This window comes from Prunus avium, chromosome 2, assembly GCF_965620075.1.
Source record: "Prunus avium chromosome 2, drPruAviu1.hap1.1, whole genome shotgun sequence".
Classification (NCBI taxonomy): Eukaryota; Viridiplantae; Streptophyta; class Magnoliopsida; order Rosales; family Rosaceae; genus Prunus; species Prunus avium.
The window spans coordinates 5,033,811-5,054,518 of record NC_142285.1 but is presented as its reverse complement, the minus strand read 5'-3'; the positions used below and the strand labels follow the sequence as shown (position 1 = coordinate 5,054,518).

At 38.0% G+C, this 20,708-nt stretch overlaps 3 protein-coding genes across 10 annotated transcripts; all 3 read left to right on the top strand.

Annotated features, from left to right (window-relative positions):
* The first annotated feature begins 1,384 nt into the window (after window positions 1-1,384).
* On the top strand, window positions 1,385-3,219 carry LOC110769588 (uncharacterized). 5 transcript variants are annotated; one of them, XR_015833678.1, is made up of 3 exons: window positions 1,441-2,124; window positions 2,291-2,361; window positions 2,440-2,578. XR_015833678.1 is itself a non-coding variant. In XM_088248399.1 (3 exons), the coding sequence occupies exon 3, from the start codon at window positions 2,220-2,222 to the stop codon at window positions 3,048-3,050; it is 831 nt and encodes a 276-aa protein (XP_088104525.1). In that variant the 5' UTR covers window positions 1,451-1,686; window positions 1,821-2,124; window positions 2,218-2,219; the 3' UTR covers window positions 3,051-3,219. The 5 variants fall into 5 exon arrangements, 3 of the variants coding, with proteins under 3 accessions (XP_021829290.2, XP_088104525.1, XP_021829289.2); XM_088248399.1 differs by having other exon boundaries at window positions 1,451-1,686; window positions 1,821-2,124; window positions 2,218-3,219; XR_015833677.1 differs by lacking the exon at window positions 2,440-2,578 and having other exon boundaries at window positions 1,385-2,124; window positions 2,291-2,428.
* Window positions 3,220-4,927: 1,708 nt separating this feature from the next.
* LOC110769589 (Calcineurin-like metallo-phosphoesterase superfamily protein) lies at window positions 4,928-9,360 on the top strand. Of its 4 annotated transcripts, none has more exons than XR_002528600.2 (3): window positions 4,928-6,385; window positions 7,422-7,638; window positions 8,971-9,360. XR_002528600.2 is itself a non-coding variant. In XM_021973605.2 (2 exons), the coding sequence occupies exon 1, from the start codon at window positions 5,109-5,111 to the stop codon at window positions 6,375-6,377; it is 1,269 nt and encodes a 422-aa protein (XP_021829297.1). In that variant the 5' UTR covers window positions 4,930-5,108; the 3' UTR covers window positions 6,378-6,385; window positions 8,971-9,360. The 4 variants fall into 4 exon arrangements, 1 of the variants encoding a protein (XP_021829297.1); XR_002528599.2 differs by having other exon boundaries at window positions 7,401-7,638; XR_002528598.2 differs by having other exon boundaries at window positions 4,930-6,385; window positions 7,551-7,638.
* A 6,230-nt stretch (window positions 9,361-15,590) lies between these two features.
* Window positions 15,591-17,044, top strand: LOC110768777 (uncharacterized). The gene is made up of 2 exons (XM_088248054.1): window positions 15,591-15,798; window positions 16,254-17,044. The coding sequence occupies exons 1-2, from the start codon at window positions 15,666-15,668 to the stop codon at window positions 16,760-16,762; spliced, it is 642 nt and encodes a 213-aa protein (XP_088104180.1). The 5' UTR covers window positions 15,591-15,665; the 3' UTR covers window positions 16,763-17,044.
* The last annotated feature ends 3,664 nt before the right edge of the window (window positions 17,045-20,708 follow it).

Genomic DNA, 20,708 nt, shown 5'->3' with positions numbered 1-20,708 from the left:
TTTTGTTTTCGAAATATATATATATATATATATATATATATATATATAATTGGTTTCTAACCGTTGGTGGTAAGAACCATTGATTGAAAGTTACTTTTTTTTAATATTTAAAACCTTTTATATATATATATAATGTACACGTGTTATATATGGAATATTGTCTCTAAATAATAATTTAATTAAATTAAACAATACATACTTGTTGAATGTATGAGTATTGTACCATAGTTTTTCTCAAAATAATAAAATATAAAGAACCCTAAAATATAGCCGTGCATAGCTGGAGATGGAAAAATTTAACCCTACACTATTCTTTAAAAATTTGATATTTTGGAGGACTAAATTTATAGCACTGGACTACATTTAGCTTTATGATTGGAGATGGCCATAGGAGGTGTGGATAAGAAGCATAGTTGGAATTGTATTTTTTCAAATCCTCCTTAAAAGTTGTCTTAGGAGGTGGTTTAGGGAGCCCATTGTAAATGCTCTTACAAAGGTGTTAGAGTCTGAAACAAAGAGGCACAACACATGCAATTAAATTTTGAAGGTTTATTTTATTTTATTTGAATTTTAGTGCACTTTGACTACTTTTCCCTTAAAGTGGTGAATAGTGACATTTTGGTTGACTGTTTTTTTTGGGCAAAAGAAATTTTAAAGGGAGATTGGCTACTTTCACAACCACCAGCGATAGGGCAGACCTTTGACCCCGACGAGTTTTAGTAGAGCTCGCTCTCACGACTTTGTAGGCATGTATTATGTGCAAATCAGAGTTAAAACGAAAAGGGTTAATCACAGTTTAGTACATTGTAGCTATACTTTTAAAACATGTTAGTTCCTATTTTTTCTATTTTTACAATTAGATACCCTAATTTTTTTAATTTGTTAGAGCATCCACAGTTAGGGGGTGTAAATTCGGGGGTGTAAAGCCACCTTTACATTCCCTTTACACCTCCGGGGGGTGTAAATATGTTTTTTGCTCTAGTGGGGGGTGTAAATTCGGGGGTGTAGCCGTGGGTCCCAGCCTTTTATGTTGACTTTTCTTCATTTTTCTTCTCTTTTCTCGGGTGAGTCCCGCCTGCAAGGGATGTAAAAATGGATGTAAATATACATTTTATTTTACATCCCCATGATGATGATGTATATTTACATCCATTTACATCTCACCATTGGAGACGATTCCGGTGACTCGGGGTGTATATTTAACATACACCCCCCACTGTGGATGCTCTTATAATGTGGTTTCACCGTGAGGATTTCCGTTTGTTGCCTACATGGCACTACATGTCCCACATTTTTAGTTTTTAAAAAAAATTTAATTGATTAAATATTATTTTTGGAAAAATTGAAGAAACAAAGACCAAAAAAAAACCAAAAAAAAAAAATTCCCCAAACCAGCGCCCCCCCACCTCCAACCCCTAAATCCATCCCCCCCAACCCCCCACAGCCACCCTCCACCCCAAACCCATCCCCCTTACCCCCACAAGCAACCACCCAAACCCCCTCCCCCTGATTTCTTATCCCCCTGCCCGACCCCAAAATCCGGTCCCCCACCCACTGGTGGCGCCCTCCTCACTCAGTAGAGAATCTGCAGACCTCCTTCTCTATCTTCTCTCTCTCCGTTTGTGTGGAAGCAGAGCAGAAACCACAACAGCAATCCAATCTTCTCAACTCTCAATTCAAACTCAGGTATGTACTTCTAATAACTGCTTTAACTTGTTATGTTCTAATTGAATCGAAAAACCAAAATATATATTGTAGCAACTTTCCGACGTGATTCCGGCTTTGTCTGCCCTCCTATCGCCGTGATTCTTAAACCAAAGCGTTCGTTCCTTCTACCTATCCCGACCAAGACCCAGCCCCAGCCCAGACAGTCGCTGTGCTGTGCAAGGCGAATACTTGATCGAAAGTCAATACTTTGCCACAGTTCTCGTTACTGTTTGAGCAGCTTTCCGGCCGTTTACGGCCACCGTTTGTTGGGTTTTGTTCCTCTTCTTGCAAGGAACATTTTTCATGCTGACGCCGTCTCCATTGTTCCACCGTGGAAGCCGGATCGACACCGTGAAGATCGGCCCTCGAGCCGCGACTTTCCGACGGCGTTTCCGGTCGCTTCCAGTAATTTTTTAGGTAAAGTCCCTTTACAAAAGTTGTTATACTGGTTGTGATCCTCAATTTGATATGAGGCTTGACAGCCGTTGTTGAGATTTTCCGGTATACCAGATATGGAACCTGAACCTATTGTTCCAACTATTACGGGACATGCCGACTCATCCAGAATTGTTGAGTTGGTCAGGGAACTGAGAGAACTGGGTGCAGAACCTTTTTATGGAACTAGGAGCTACATGAAAGCTGATGAGTGGTTTGGTAATATAGAGAACTTGTTCGAAATGATGGAGTGCTCTGAGGTTGAAAAGAAAGAGTTGACTGTTTTTCTCTTGCAAGGTAAAGCTCGATCTTGGTGGGATGAAGTTAAGAAAGCTGAAGACGTATCACTGATGGACTGGGAAGGGTTCAAGACGGTTTTCTATGCCAAGTATTTTCCTGCGAAAGATAGGCTGGAGGCTTCTTTCTTGAGTCTTGAGCAGGGCTCTATGTCTGTGGGTGACTACGAGGCTAAATTTTCGAAGTTGCTTCGTTTCGCACAACCAATGACTGAGGTGCAGAAAGCACGAAAGTTTGAGTTGGGATTGGTTGATGACATTAGAAGTTCAGTGGTTAACTTGAGACTCCAAACCTTAACTGAAGTGGTAGACTGCGCCATCGCAGTTGAGAAGACTATTGAGCTGTACATACAACACCAAAACAGACAAAGAGATTACAGAGGAAAAGGGAAGGCGTCAGCTCAATGTATGTGTGCCTCAGGTGAACATGGTGGAACTGGAAAGAGGCAGAGAGGCCGAGCAGCTATACATGCTCAACAGACAAGAACAAGTGAGTGTTACAACTGTAGTGAGGTCGGACATTTGCGTAGGGATTGTCCAAAATCGAAGGCCCAGTGTTGTTTCAATTGCAAGCAGCCGGGGCATTTGGCTAAGGATTGCACTCAGGGGTAGACTTGAGTGTTCGTTGGATGGCAGAGGACAGACTGAAGTGGAAGTTATGTAAATCTTTTTCTCAGTTTAATGTGCGAGTGTTTGAATCAACTCTATGGTGTTTTTGTGCTTGTAAAAGTGTACTTGTAAATCTTTTAGTAAATTCACTCTTGGAAAGAGTTTCATGGCTCGAGGGAAACCAAGAGACACCTCCATCCGCATTGGGTTTCAATTTTCATTCTCATGGGAAACCAAGGCAACATTGCATTAAATCATCTGAAAGTATGAAACCCATGTCAAGTATAAGTAAAATTGAGGAAAACCCAAAATCCAAAAAATAAAATAATAAAAAATGAAAAAATGTTAGAAAGTAATTATACGATTATGTCCCTTTAAGATTACTCGCTAAAATAGTCAACGGGTCTAGCTCAGTGAAAAATGGCCTTAACTTGCAGGCTAGAGGTCTCAAGTTCAAATCCCCATGATATCTTGGTTGCGTGTGTGTATAAAAATATATCTCTAAGAAGAAATTGACCTATTATAAGTTCAAATCCCCTTGATATCTTGGTTGCGTGTGTGTATAAAAATATATTTCTAAGAAGAAATTGACCTATTATATGTCTGGTTTTGAGTCAATGAATTAGAAGGTTCTTTGTCACCGCCATATCATATCATAAATAAATATTATATTGTTTAATCATGGCTCATTCAAAACCAAGACGTGGGCTACCTAACAATTTTTATATATTTTAGCAAAACATGTTATGTGACATTTGCAAGCAAATTTTTTTAAAGAAATTGATTGATTAATTACTGAATTTGGCAGAAATTATACCCAACTACGTATGGATCGAAGGTCCTTCCAACGGGGAATTTGACGACACCGCCATCACTAGAGGACTGCTGCAACATCCTTCCATTCCGGACTCGGTCTCGAGCTCTGAGTTGACTCAGTTCCACTCTGTGGTTTGTTGGAAAAGCTCTCTCCAGAGTAAAGAGTGGTGGAAAAACTGCAGAGAACCACCGACGGCAGCAGTACCGCCGCGGCAATAAGAAGCTTTGCCAGAAAATTTGCCGCCATTTCTCTCTCCCTCTCCCTCTCCCTATCTCTCTCGTTTATTTGGAGAGAGAAGGGATGTCCAAGTCTGTCCCAGATAAGAACTGATAACAGAATTTCAAAATAGTAATGACGTTAGCTTTATTATTTCATATCTTAAATTAATATTTTAATTAATTTGGTAATCAGCTTCCTTATTTTTGTTTTCTTTTTGGACGGCTTTTCAGCTACGATGCTTTCACTCGGTATCACGTAACCATGTTTGACCACACACACACATTCTAACTTCTCTCGAAGCTTTACACCAGATGGATCAAAAGAAAATTGAGTTGTGGCAGTTAGGAGGTGATTGGTTTGAAGAAAAAGGGGCATGGGTTACTTGTCAATGTTAGTAAATGGAAAAGGTTATCGTAGCTCATGGGAAACAAAGACACCTCCATCTACTTTGAATTTCATTTTTCCCTTTACGAGAAACCAACTTCATTACACTTTTTTTTAATGACTAATTTCCAACTCCTCATCAATTCAATTCCTCCTAATTTAATTATGGATTTGTAAACATGCCGAAAGTATTTTTAAGGTTTCTATATCCCTAAGCCTAACCTAGAAGAGAGTTGGGTAGAACTACTTACTTAAATGCCTAGTGTTTTCTAAGAGAGTTGGATAGTTGAACAAAATAACCCAATGCTTTTTAGGAAGCACTTACGTATTCAATTTACTAGATACGAATTGAGGCACAGTAGCAACTCCTTCTTTTCCTCGAACACATTGCATTGACCAATTAGCCAAACTCGCATTAGCACATAGTGATGATTTTTAATTGTTCATTGCATATGTGATGATTTTTAATTGTTCATTGCATATGTGATGATTTTTAATAGTCCAAGTCAACATTCTTCTAAATTTTTTATTTTATACAAGTGGAAAGTTACCCACAAGTTCATAGGCAATTTCAGAAGCAGTTTCATACACCATTAAAAACAATCTTGGACTCGGTAAAGAAAAGACTGCTCGCGGAAAAAATGGAAGACGACCGCGCGCCACCACCTGCAGCAGCCCCAGCCAAGGAGTCTTCCTCCTCAAGCGCATGTAAAGACGTTCCCAATCTCCTCTCCTCCTTCGTCGATACCTTTATCGACTTTTCCGTCAGTGGCGGCCTCTTCCTCTTGCCTCAAAATGACCAAAATGCCCTCCCTTACCACCGTAACCTCGGCGGCGATCTTCTTCCCTCGCCCCCACCGTTGCAGACCTATTATCCCCCGCAGGACCGCTTGATTGCCATCGGCGATCTCCACGGCGACTTGGAGAAGACCAAGGAATCGCTGAGACTCGCTAAATTGATCGACCCGGAGTCGGGTAAATGGGTCGGAGGGTCGTCCACCTTGGTCCAGATCGGCGACGTGCTTGACCGTGGCGGCGACGAGCTCAAAATCCTTTATTATCTCGAGAAATTGAGACGAGAAGCTGCGAGATGCGGCGGCACGGTGATTACAATGCACGGGAACCACGAGATCATGAACGTCGAAGGAGATTTCAGGTATGTGACTCACAAGGGTTTGGATGAGTTTAGGGATTGGGCCGATTGGTATTGCATTGGGAACCGAATGAAATCGCTTTGTAAAGGCTTGGAAGAGCCCAAAGATCCCTTTGATGGGGTCCCTCTAGGGTTTAAGAAAATCAAGGAAGAGTTTGTAGATGGGTTTAGGGCTAGAATTGCAGCATTGAGGCCAAATGGTCCCATTTCGTCCCGGTTCTTGTCCAAGAACTTGACTGTATTGGTTGTTGGAGATTCGGTTTTCGTCCATGGCGGGCTTTTGGCCGCACACGTTTCTTATGGCCTGGAGAGGATCAATGCGGAGGTGAGGGATTGGGTTCATGGATTGAAGGGCAGATCTGCACCCGAGTATTGTCATGGGAGGAATGCCGTGGTTTGGTTGAGGAATTTTTCGCATGAATTTGCGGAGAAGTGTGATTGTTCAGCTCTTGAACATGTTTTATCTACAATTCCTGGCGCTAAGAGGATGATCATGGGTCATACCATTCAAGAGTTTGGGATTAATGGCGTTTGCGAAGAGAGAGCAATTCGGATTGATGTTGGTATGTCGAAGGGGTGTATTAATGGGTTGCCTGAAGTTTTGGAGATCAATGGGAATTCAGGTATGAGGATCTTGACCTCAAATCCATTATACGAGAAGAAGAAGTATGGATCTTCTGTGGAAAGTGAGAGGAGGCCAGGGCCTGGATTTTTGCCTCAAGAGCATGGACCAAAACAAGTGGAAGTGAAGGCTTAACTATTTGGGTATTTTATGCTAAACCTTACTAGTCATACTTAAATGGAGCTCCTTCCGAACATATATGACTTTTTACTTTTTATTTTCTAAACTATTATTCAGCTGGCCCCAGAAGTGTAAATATTTAATCATCAATAGTCAAGCTGGAAATTGGATCAATACTAACATGTTGGTATTGTGTTTCTGTAGCTGTTTTTGTTTTTCAACGTGAAACATTAGTGCTTTCACTGACATTGGAAAATGTTTTGTGCAAGCAGGGGATATATGCATACAAGTTTTGTTTTGTCATGTTATACATGTTTCGACTGTTTACTCTTTAGTGTGTTTCTACTTTTATTGATGCATTGTTGATCACTCATATCCTGAATCTAGTATAATGTGCTGGATGGTAAGGCATTGTATCATTAGAAGTAGCTACCATAAGAATTCGGATGGCTATTTATTTTGGATTATAAATTGGTAATGACCAACCATCAAGAGTAATTCTCATTAAAAAAAGAAAAGAAAAAAAGAACTATCAACGTAATGTTTTGTTCCTGACAAGGAAGATTTTACTTGAATGCTCTTACTATTTTCAGTTGATTTTGTCCACAATTGTGTTCTGATCGTTGATGTTGGTAAAAGTGAGGGATGTTATTATGATCTGATGGCCACGAGTGGAATACACAATGACTTATGAGTGTGATGCCAAGTAGGCATATATAAAGGTTTGGGCATCAAGAATTTGGAATCTTAAGAAAGACCCATAATTTTCTGCTTTGAAAGTGTTTTTCCATTACAATTGTAATGATATTTTTAGGTTTTTGGAAGTCTTTAGTTGTGGGGCGTGATGTGGATCGATTGTTGGACAAGTAATATATTCTCTGGATTTTGTCCAATAGTTTGAAGGAATAATTTTGGTCGCACATGTATTAAAAGCAATGGATTTAGACACAATTTTGTGTTTGATTTTAATTTTATAAGTAGTTTCCAGAGACATGGTCTTGAAATAGCAGGAATTTTTAAGAGTTTGCCTTATTGCAGCTTTTGCTTTTCTTGAACCAGAATCTGGAAATTGCAATGGAGAACATCATTTCTCTGCGATTCATTTTAAAAATGATCTCTATTGAAAGTTGGATTCAGCAGAACTGATTTTCTAACAATGCAAGTACGGGGATTTGGGTTTCTATGCAGTTCTTCCAGCTATCAATATCACTCTTAGCCTCCTTTGTTTCGAAAACTGCCTCAAGTTCAAGCTCGCCAGCAAACTCCTGCTCACCAGGTATTAGAAAATAAAAAGAAAAGAGTATAGAACTAATGAATGCCATAGTACATTGAGTTGAGTTTATGCCAATTCATGCTATGCCCTTTTAAGTTGAAATTTGAACGCAAATAGTCCTCACTGCAGTCAAATACATTAATTCTTCCCTGAAGTCAAATCTCTGTTTCCTTCATTTTCCTGCAGTAGTACTTTTTATTTCAATTTGGGTGACTTTTAAATATTTTAATAATTCAAAGCTTTCAATATTGTTATTGACTTGTTTTGTTGCATAGTTTGGGATATCTTTAGATTAGGGACCCCTGTAAGCACCAAATCTATAAAAGTATCCTATAGTTCAGCTACTTGAACTGCACGGATGCTAAAGTTGAAAGTAAAAATAGACCGACAACGAGATCTGAAATTAGAGCGAAGGGCGAATAAAGAGTGCCAACTAAGCAACATAACATCTGAAAGTAAATACTAATTTTTTCTTTCTTTTCAAAACGGATTTCCTGTCTGTCTGTTGCATGGTACAATATAACTTAAATAACTGCTGTTCCATATCCTTAAGATTTATAAATTATTTGATAATTGTTATGGAGGGGTTATATAATTTGAGTTTTGGTATGATGGAGCTCGACTGAGCTCAAGAATTCCTCCGATAGTTATTGTAGCCTAACAAAGGTGTGGTTGAAATTACAGTTCCTTTGGAAAAAGCCTGCCTTTGATTTGGTTTAGTTATAAATATACAGTGCCATTTTTTTTTTTGGAATAAATACACAACCACAGTTGAAGGAAGCAGTGCTACTTGGAGCTCAGTGTACAACTGAAGGAAATAGGTGGATCAAATAGGAGCATTTTTATGAATTACTCAAATAGGTGGATCAATAGGAGAACATAATTTCTCACCTCAACATATTCTTTCTTTTGGCCTTCTCTGTTGGATCAATGTTGTCCATCCTAGAGGCTTTAGTTATAAGTGCTGGGAGAAGTTCAAATACATGGTCGAAACTTCCTTGCTAATGGATAGAAGGGGCTAATTAAATCCTGTTGAGATGACTATCGGAACTTGCTTTTTTCTCTGTTATAGTTGAAATGCATTCTCTGCTTTTAATATCGATTAATAATGTCAGATTGTCAACTTTGTAGACTGTTTTTTGTTAGTAAAATTTGTCTTAAGTTGACTGAACCTTTACCATTTGTACTCGCGGCATGACTGTTACTAGATTCATACTCGACATGCATTTTGCTGACAGTCGTATGCATGTCCATACATCCACTTGTCTCTTTTATTTTCCTTCTATATTGTAGGAACCATCATAACCATTTCCCATTTTCCACTTTCTTTATCAGATGGCTGACAAGCATACTTGGTCAAACAAAGAAGAGAAATCATTGCCGGCTGACATCGAGGAGAAGTCGTTGCAAATGGCCAACGTGATGGAGTAGCTACTTTTAAGAATAGATGAATGCAGGAAGGTGTTGTAACTTGTTCATCTTCTTCAATTCCTCCCAAGGACATATGGTGACTCTGCGATTATGGACTTGCTTTATAAGATATATCCAAGTATGCACTACGTTCTAATCGTAGAAGTTATCTTTTCTCTTTTCTGGTTTATGTATCCAACTATATTCTAAGATGCATTTGAGGAATATAATAATCATTGAGATTTCAATTTTGAGTACAGGAATGTGAGATGGTATAAATAGGGATAAGCATCAATGGGTACTGAATTTGCATAAGCTTTGTTATTGAATTATGGACTTATTAGCACAGCTGTTAACCCGAACTTTTCTTGCCTTATCTCAAGTCCTGCAAGAGATATTCATGCATCTGGAAGGAAAATACTAATGGAAGTAATTGTTTTTGACTGTGTATTGTAATTTTTTTTGTTTATTCATAATTGAGCAAATACAATTTGGGAATGATTTTGGTGACTGAATATTGTTGGGAAGCTTTAGGCCCCGTTTGGGATTTGCTTTTTTTCACCAAAAACTTGCTTCACTTTAAAGTTAAGCAGTTTAAGGTGTTTGGTAAAAAGAAAATATCCCGATTATTTTAAAAGCAATGGCCTTTTTGACAGCAGCTTTTAAAAGCAGGCTTTGTGTTGCTTTTCAAAGCTGCTTTCAAAAGAAGCAGAGATGAACATTTAATGAATTTTTTTAATTCCCAAAATACCGTCATTCATTTTAAAAAATGACACCACCTCCACTTCCACATCCAACTCCACCACTTGCATCACCACATATTCACTACCTCCACAACCACCGTCGCCACCACCACCACCACCACATCCTCCTCCTCATCCTCCACTACCACCACCACAAACACAACCTACTCCACCTCCTCCACCACCTCCACCACTACCTCCTCCACCTCCACCTCCACCTCCACAACCACCACCTCCTCCAAAACCTCCAAATCCACCACCACCTCCACAACCAACATCACCACCACCACCACATCCTCATCCTCCTCATCCTCTGCCACCACCACCTCATCCACCACCTCCTCCACCACTACCACCATCACCACCACCACCACCACAACCACCACCACCACCTCCTCCTCCAAACCCTCCAAATCCACCACCACCTCCACAACCACCATCCCCACCACCACCAACTCCACCTTCATCACCACCATCACCTCCACTCCATCACTACAACTACCACCACATGATTAGTGCATAACACTTTTAACATCATGTCTATTTTAGTCATTATTTACAGTTACAACAATTTTATATTAAAATTTACCAAACGTTTTTTATATTGCTTTTTGTACTAACAGCACTTTAAAAATATTGTTTACCAAACATGGAGCTGATTTACTTTACAGCTAATTATTTTCAAAGCACAGCTGAAGCAACTTTTTTTAAAAGTGACAGCAATCCCAAACTAGGCCTTAGAATCCAACCACTTTTTCCTCAATTTGTCTCCCAACTTTCTCACGCTAGGATATTATGGGGCCCAGTTGGATAGATATTGAAGAAATAATTCGATTTTAAAGTATCACTAACTATGCTACTTCCCCAAAAGCATCACCAATTAAGATTTATTATGTAATCTTCTACATCTAACTACACGTATTATAACAAGAGTATGTGTCATAATTGATAAGTCGCGAATATGGTATAGTATTAATCATAAAAGAGGGTATAATACTAATAATAGAGGCATGTGTTATAATATAAATAGATTGGTTACATGCAAGGACTTGTAGCTTAAGTGATAACCGTCACACCTAAGATTTTCTAAAAAATATGACCTCGTAGCTAGTACCCTAGTAGCATATATAAGAAATTTTTCTCAATGTGCCCCTCATGTCACACCTCATTGTGTTATTAAATTTTTTTTTTGGTGGTTGAAACATTGTGTTACTAGTTCACATGATATAATTGGTGGACGACATGATTAATGTATTAGGGACCTGAAAATTCAATTTGGTCACTGAGAAAAAAATTTAGCCAAATTAGTCATTGTGTTTCCCAAAGTTTACAATTTATAGACATTCCGTTGTCTTCCGTTAAGTGCAGTTTTTATTTTTATTTTTATTTATGAAGCACCTTCAATCTTCTTCCTCTAACTCAACGAGTTAGGGTATATTGTGCTATTAGGGTTTAACAAATTGGGAGAAATCTTCGGTTGAAATTGAAATTGTTGAGGTATGAGAAAAATAAAAATGAACCAAATTAAAATGAAATCAACAACTTACCAATATATTTTGGTGCTCTATCACCTTGATTACGTCTCCTTGCCATCCAAATTCGCAATATGGTTCTCACTCAATCGATTCAGGCTTCAATATAGCATCTAATTTGTGACCTTATACATCACAATTCCAATTTCAACCCAAAATTTCCCCCAATTTATTAAACCCTAATAGCACAATATACCCTAACCTGTTGAGTTAGAGGAAGAAGATTGAAGGTGCTTCATAAAAAAGTTAAAAATATAAAAATTGCACTTAACAAAATGTCTATAAATTGTGAATTTTGGGAAACACAGTGACTAATTTGGCTAAATTTTGTTCTTAGTAACCAAAATGAATTTTTGTGCAAAATCCAGTGACTAAAAAGGTATTAACCCTAGTATTAAATAAGAATGCTTCCATTCACACCTCGTCATATTTTCCCACACACTATTTGATGAAAATTTTAATGAGCAATTTGAGAGAACCTGGACGCTTAGACGTCTAGATTATATTTGGTGGCTCAAGAAATCCAACATACATTATTAATATTGCTTAAGAGTTGAAAGAGGTACAGAATCATTGGTTTTATCTGAAGTCCTGCAATATAATTATAACGAAACAAGTAATGGTAGTAACTTTTGTTTTTACTGAGTATATATGCTACGGACATCAAAATAAGTTATAAATTTTTGTTTGTATATTTAAGCATATTTTTAATTTCTTTTATTTCTTAAGAGAAAAAAAATAAAATAATTGTATTTCCAACAAGGTACTAGCGTGTCCCTGTCATATATCAACTAGGTGAATAAACAGTGGAAGAAAATCATCGTGGGAATGATTGATTCCGACTCTTAGTCCTTTCGGTTCGTTCTTATTGTTTTGATTACAAGTTAGTAAACATGTCATTACTATCTAAAGGATCACTAAATATTATTCCCCCAACATGACATGACAAAATAAGCTTTGGATTAGTACCCAAATGCCAAAATGTGACTTCATAGTTAGTAGCATATCCTTTGATACTCAGAAGGCTCACTTAGTCTTACTCAACATTAATGGCATTTGACAAACTTGAACAAGCAGGAAAGCAAAATGCTGGTAGAAGTTAGGGAAGTGGAAAGTCAGTGAATGAAAATAAATACCATTTGAACTGCAAAAGCCGGTGAGCATGTTGCCTTTTTGTACTAAGATCCTTTTCAATCTTAATGAAGTTGACATCAATCCCTCAATTAATAATTAAGTGCAAGCACATGAGCCTCCTAAACAGTTCACCTAACTTACTATAAATAACAAGGTTGCTGGAACTGATAAAAAGCACCAAAGCCAGCATAACCAACTTGTAAAAGTTAGATTTACTAATTTTATACCATTTTAGTGTTGCAGGGTTTTGGCTCAAAAATCTGTAATACATTATTAGCATAAAAAATCTGTGCCATAGAATTAATTTTGGCTCTGTGATCGGCAATCTTATGAAAATATGAAGTGTTACCGTCACCAGAACGTTGGCGCCAATATAGTTCATTGAGTTCCAGTAACCTGTCGAGCTCATTTGCAACCAATTTTTCTGGAGAATGGCTTCAGAGGGGGCAGAGATTGAATTTTGGAATTCATATGACTGAATTTTTAACTTTTCCACTTTGATAGGCACTTAGCATAGATGACAAGATTAGTCGTAGAAGATTCCTGACAATGCCACCCTTCTTGAATTATTCTTTAACAATCTTCATTAGTTGTCCATTGTTCCTCAAATTGAAAACGACGTGTACTCCGATGACACCAAACATCAACACTAGGCCGTACGTCGGGGAGGAGAAAAATTGGGTGATGATAAGAAGAATATGCTGAAAGATGGTAGATGGTGAAATTGCCTTACTGCTGGAACAAGGCTAAATTACTAAAGCATCTGTCTAATCGCGCTTGAACATTGGCGTTATCTTTGTGCTTGTTTGTCCAGGTAAAAGGATGACCCAAAAAATCAAATGATAACAGATTACAGGCGTCAATTACCCGTTGAAAATCTTCGATTTAACCGACGAAGCAGAGACAAGGGCCATTTATTTTGTCCACAGACAGAATCTCATTGAAGTCACCGCAACACATCCATGGACCAATATCCACCTAACTCAAACGACAAAGAAGCTCCCAAGAATGAATCTGTCGAGTAGGGTCAGGATGACCATAGAACCCAGTCATAATTCGTGTAACAAAGGAATTAGGAAAGGTAACCCGAGCATCAATATGTCCCAAAGAGGATGAAAGCAACACAACTTGTAAACCAAACTTCCAAAGAATACAGAGACCACCAGAGAACCCTTCACGGGAAACACAGAGGACTCCACCCACACCAAGTCTTCGGACCAACCCTTCACGTAATTTGGACAGCAGTTGTACGAGTCTCAGTAAGAAAAATAATATCTAGTGTTTTGTCTTGTAAGAGGTTTCTGAGATCACGGAACGTACGATGGTTAATACATTCATAGCAGAGACTAGAATTTCCAATCAAACCACCGAGCCAAGATGAATATAAAAACCACAACATGCGAAGGAGAAAGATAGAGACAGGAGAGCAAAAATCCAAAGAATTACCATAACACTAGCAAGCTTAGGAAAACACCAGTAGGAACCCAGAGTCACAGAGAGTGAAACTAGTTGGTGGGTGGCGCGAGGGTGGGTCTAGTGCAGAGAGCCCTAATTCCGACTGTGCTCACAATCGATACCAAACCAAACCAATAAAATCTCAAGGGACCAGTCGATTAGCACCTGTGATGAGCCGGAGTGGAGAAGGGAGAGATAAACCTAGTCGCTCGTGGCAAGTCGTAAGGCGAGAAGGAGAGATGATGACGACACCTATCGCGGGCAAAGGAGGAATGACAGCGACTGGACGCATGGGCGGTGGCTAACCTTGAGGGGGAACCCTATATATGACGTGCGGCTCTCCTTGCTTAGCAAGAGAGCGACCCTGGGAGCTAATTTTCTGTCTTTATTTGTATTGTTATGGCTTGGTTTTTTCAAGCTTGATCTATTTTTGGTTATTCTGAGTTTGCACTCTTAGTTAGGATGCTTATTGTAAAAAAATAGTCATGAATATAGTATTAATCGTAAAAAAAGGGTATAGTATTAATTAATAGATACAGATGTTATAATATAAATAGATTGGTAACATGCAAGGACTTCTAGCTCAAGTGATAATCGTCACACCAAAGAATTTCTAAAAAATATAACCTCGTAGCTAGTACCCAGTAGCATATATAAGAAATTTTTCTCAATGTGTCCCTCACCTCACACCTCCTTGTGTTACTAGTTCTTTTCTTTTTTTGTCGAAATTGTGTTACTAGAACCACATGATTAATTAATTAGGGACCTAGGGTATAGTATTAAATAAGAATGCTTCCATTCACACCTCCTTGTCATATTTTCCCACACACTATTTGATGAAAATTTTAATGAGCAATTTGAGAGAACCTGGACGCTTAGACGTCTAGATTATATTTGGTAGCTCAAGAAATCCAACATACATTATTAATATTGCTTAAGAGTTGAAAGAGGTACAGAATCATTGGCTTTATCTGAAGTCCTGCAATATAAGGAAACAAGTAATGGTAGTAACTTTTGTTTTTACTGAGTATATATGCTACGGACATCAAAATAAGTTATAAAATTTTGTTTGTATATTTAAGCATATTTTTAATTTCTTTTATTTCTTAAGAGAAAAAAAAAAATTTGTATTTCCAACAAGGTACTAGCGTGTCCCTGTAATATATCAACTAGGTGAATAAATATTGGAAGAAAATCATCGTGAGAATGATTGATTCAGACTCTTAGTCCTTTCGGTTCATTCTTATTGTTTTGATTACAAGTTAGTAAACATGTCATTATTATCTAAAGGATCACTAAATATTATTCCCCCAACATGACATGACAAATTAAGCTTTGGATTAGTACCCAAATGTGACTTCATAGTTAGTAGCATATCCTTTGATACTCAGAAGGCTCAATTAGTCTTACTCAACATTAATGCCATTTAACAAACTTGAACAAGCAGGAAAGCAGAATGCTGGTAGAAGTTAGGGAAGTGGAAAGTCGGTGAACGAAAATAAATACCATTTGAACTGCAAAGCCGGTGAGCATGTTGCCTCTTGGTACTAAGATCCTTTTCAATCTTAATGAAGTTGACATCAATCCCTCAATTAATAATTAAGTGCAAGCACATGAGCCTCCTAAAACAGTTCATCTAACTTACTATAAATAAGAAGGTTGCTGGAACTGATAAAAAGCACCAAAGCCAGCTTAACCAACTTGTAAAAGTTGGATTTACTACTTCTATACCATTTTAGTGTTGCAGGGTTTTTCAATGCAGACCCGTCTTGCTTTCCAAAGGGCCCTTCTGGGTCTCTGGTTGTGCTTGTTTGCTGTAAGCTTCTGCTACAGCAATGCAGAGACTATTGAGGAAGCTGGAGAACAAGCACTAGACAAAGCTTATTCAGGTGAGATATATAATATATATAGAGTTCTTTCATCAGACCTCCGCACATTATTACCTTGCGGATGCCATTGTAAACATGGAGGAGAACAAAGAGGGGTAGTAGAAAATACATGGCGTCCGCACGGTTAAAACGTCCAGAGGTCCACATAGGAGAAAATCTGTGTGTATATATATATATATTTATATGTGTGTGTATGTAATTATATATTAGTTTTAGGCTACTTGATTACACTACAAATTTTCTTTTAGAAGGAAGCTACTTACGCTACTTGACAGCTCTCGCAATGTAGCACAATACAGTAACAAAAGTTACAAAACAGGCCCCTTCATTGCTCCTCATTATTTTGAATTACTTACTGAAATCTCTAGGTTTTGTTTTGTTTTGTTTTTTTGTTAATTGTTTTTCTGATAAGTAACATTCTTCTGCATCTCTTTGTGCACATGTCCAAATTGAAGAGCTGCAAACAGAGGCTGCAGAGCTCAATGAAGAAGGGAAGTTTGTCTTTAAGAAACACCCTCTACCTAAGATTCCAATTGTAAAGAAGCCATTTCCACCAAAGCCCTTCTTCAAGAAGCCACTTCCACCACCAGTTCCAATCTTCAAGAAGCCACTCCCTCCACCCTTCAAGAAGCCAATCCCTCCTTCAGTTCCAATCTTCAAGAAGCCACTCCCTCCACCTGTTCCAGTCTTCAAGATTCCACCCTTCAAGAAGCCGGGTCATCCGCCGGTACCAGTTGTGGAAGGAAAACCATTTGTAAAGAAGCCATTTTTTCATCCCCTTCCAAAATTCAAGAAGCCATCTCTACCTCCTGTTCCAATCTATAAGAAGCCACTGCCTCCACCAATTCCCGTATACAAGAAACCATTTCCCCATCCTATTTTCAAGAAGCCACTTCCTCCACCCATTCCAACATTTCCTCCACATCCTTTCCTTGGGAAGCCACTCCCTCCTCTGGTTCCCTAAAGCTAGCCTAGTGTTCTTTCACCTAAGCCCATATTGTTAAGGGATGAAAGTATAGAAGTTATGCATTGGTTAGAATAAATTACTACATGGAGAGAGACAGAGAGAGAAGAAAGATGACAACGGAAGAGGAGACTGTTCTTAGAAGTTGGAACTTTACTATCAACTTTTGCGTTGTAATATTTCTACATGTATTGTAATATTTCTGCTTGTTCTTGCTGTTATATGGCTACTGTGTAATACCAAATTTGCATTTTATCAGTTCAAGGAAATAATTTTCATTAATTCCAAAGAATCAACCTCACGCCCTCAGCACATAAGACTTTTTCTGGATTAATTAGTACTCAAATGGTGAATTGTCAAGCCAATGGGTCCATAGCTCAATGGTAAGAGCATTTGTTTGTAGATTAGTGACCTCAGGTTCGAACCCTAAACACAATGACACCTCCCCTTCCAAACTTTGACAACAAAAAAACGGTGAATTGTCAAAGGGAAAGAATCACACTAAACCTACTTGATTAAGGACCAGTTTAATCATTACCGTAATTCTAAGTCCTTAGTGAAACTGTTCTCTCAATCTTGGCATCTCAGAGCATTCACAATGGGCTCCCTAAATCATCTTCTTAGACAAATTTTAGGGTGGAATTGGAAAAATACAACTACTCCCTATCCACCTCCTAAAATAGGGAGACCCTAGAAAGGACTCCTAATGGCTCCCTTTAATTTAATAAGTATTTCAAACCTTTAATTAATGGTAACTTTTTTTATTATATTATTTTTTAATAGAGATGGACCAATTAAAAAAGAGTTGTAGCATTTATGACTCCCTAAACTAGAGAGCATGATTGGAGTTTAAATTTTATAGAGAGCTCCTAAAATAACTTTTATATATTTTTAACTAAAATTTAACTAAAAATAGAGAGCATGATTGTACTTTGCCCTTCATTATGGCAAAATTCTAAGATGCATTTGAGGAATATAATTATCATTGAGATTTCAATTTTCAGTACAGGAATGTGAGCAATTACTCTCTCTACGTAGAGCTTGTATAAATAGGGAAAAGCATCAATGGGTACTGAATTTGCATAAGCTTTGTTATGATAGCGAACCAAACTACCATGCAGAGTTGAATTATATATGGACTTATTAGCACAGCTGTTAACCTGGACTTTTCTTGCCTTATCTCAAGTCCTGCAAGAGCTATCTCTATTAATGCATCTGGAAAGTAAAATACAAATGGAAGTAATTGTTTTTGACTGTGTATAGTAATTGTTTGTGTTCATTCATAACTGAGTAAATACACTTTGGGAAAGATTTTGGTGACTCGGAATATTGTTGGGAAGCTTTAGCATCCAACCTCTTTTTCCTCAATTTGTCTCCCAACTTTCTCACGCTAGGATATTATGGGCCCAGTTGGATAGATATTGAAGAAATAATTCGATTTAAGTATCACCAACTGTTCTACTTCTCCCTTCATACCTTCTCCTCTTTTCCCCAATTTTTGGAGACAGAAGGTTTCCTCTATTTGTCTTCATTTTGTAATGATTTTCCTACACTCATCACAGGCGGATGCGTTTTGGCCTCAAATTTCCACCTGCGTTTCAGTGTTGGATCTCTACCACAATCATTTTTGCGGTTTATTTATGTTTGGAAAAAGTCGCAGAGACTCTTTAGGTTTTCTGTGTAGTTTTCATCTCTCCTTTTGTGAGAGTTTTTCACATCTCCTTTGTGAAAACTTTCCACCTCTATCCTTCGTGAGGGTGTTTTTTTTTTTTTTTTTTTTTGGAGAAGATGATGGATTTCATTAGATAATCAAAGTATTGCAAGGATAAAGCATGTATAGAGTGGCCTCGTTAAAACCTCTATGAGGAAAACCCAATGGGACAAAGCCTCAGAACAGGAAAGTGTACCACACACGCCGAGACGACAAGAGAGTCAAGCAACAGTACACTCAGGAGAATCCTCATTTAGACAATCCTGTAACCAAAGAGGTGGGTCAGAAAACCAAAAAGCTAAAGCTTCTTGACCAAGACACAGGGGAGCAAGGCGAGGAGCCGGTGAATATCTTCGACTAGAGCCCCTTCTGCCGCATAACAGGGATCTTCCTGAAGGATCAAATGGATGGCGGTCAAAGAGTCATACTAAAAAATGAGAGGCGTAAGAGAAGCATCCACTGATAGGATTTTTAGTACCTGCGCAAACAGGGTTAAAATCACTTAAAATACTTGCAAGAATACAAGGTAATTGTAGTATAAATGCTCATGCAAGGTCATTGTCCCCAAAGATTGTTTGACTAATTTGTAATTAAACTAACTCTTAATTAATAATTAAAAATAGATTTTATCGAAGATCTGAAATTTATGAATTTGAAAAGATTAATTAACAATAAAAGAAATCGGAAAGTTGAGAAATACTAACAGCAAAGAAGAAAAAACGTTTTTCTTTTAAGCTTAACAATTTAGAGAAAACTAGGGTTCAGCCATCACCGTCACAATCCTATGCAATTCTATCAATTACTTATGAATTTCTACATATAAGCTTTGAAGGTTAGGTTTTCCTAATGCATATTTTCCTTGTGATGTTCAAGTGAAAACATATATCTAACATGCAATCTGTCTGTGATGTTCAGATCAAATATAAACATGCAAGACTCATTAAGCTTTGTGAAAACCCTTTGAAAAACCATGCAACCCTTAAGAGCGTGATGTTCGCCTTAAGTGAACTTACAACTACTAACCACAAGAAGCCATTGATAGGACTCTATCTTTCAACCTTAGAATATTAACCAAGAACAGAGAGAACCCAAAGAATGTTTCTGTATATTTCTCAACATGCCGTACAATGGCTCCTCCAATTGGTAATAAAGCCACTGTAGAGGATACAACAGTAATTGTAACAAATTCCCAACTAAAACTTGACACGTGGCTAACTGACTAACCAAAACTGTTTTACAGTTTTGCCTCCAACTCCTAATTCCTATCATTACCCCTCCCTTTGAAACTAAGTTTACAAGTATTGAAAACTTAATACAACGAATACAACGAAAACAGAGGTGCTACAGAAAACGCAACTTGAGTCATCTGGAATTGAAAGCAGCTTCAACCTGGGCAATGAAATCTGGAAATCTGGCCTTGAGGTCATTGTAGTCCTCCCAAGTGGCATCCTCTAGTGTGTGACTCTTCCAATGCACTAAGACATCCACCCCTGCAGCATTGCCACGTTTGACTAGCTTCCTTTCTAGAACAACTAAAGAGAAAGGATTGGAATACTCCCCCTTGAAGCGATTAGGTCGAGCGTGATGCATTTGGAGGTCGCCTTCTCCCATTGCTCCACACTTCCCATTCTTACGATTGAGGTTGCCATCTCTCTCCATTTTTATTAAGCTATCATAAATTGCTAAAACCAACACACAAACTTGAAATGGAATTAAAAGGATTAGGAATGAACAATAGAGAACTAAGTAGACTTTAAACATTATAAATAAATAAAAAGTAGGAAAATCAAATAGAATCAAACAATGTTACCACTCCCCGGCAACGGCGCCAAAAACTTGTTGCTTCGATTCAGCTGCACCAAAATGGATTCAACTGCATCCTCAACTTGTGATACTCGCAAGTGCACGAGCCGTTCGGTAGTATAGCATATGTAAGTGCGAGGTCGATCCCACGAGGATTGGTGATTGAATGATCCAATTCATTTCCCCTACACAAAATAGAAATGAAAAAGAAAATAAATAAAACAAGAAAAAAAGGAAATAACTCAAGCAAATAAGTTCCCAAGTTCAATTAGATTAACGGATTGATTCTAGCTAAAGTATGATTAAGCCATGGTGTTTGGTCCTAACCTTGTGTTCCTAATTCCCTAATTTGATCATTTGTTGTCTAACCTAAAACTAAGCATTAGGAACCCATTAAGCATAGAAGAACAATTTAAACAACCAAGCATGTAT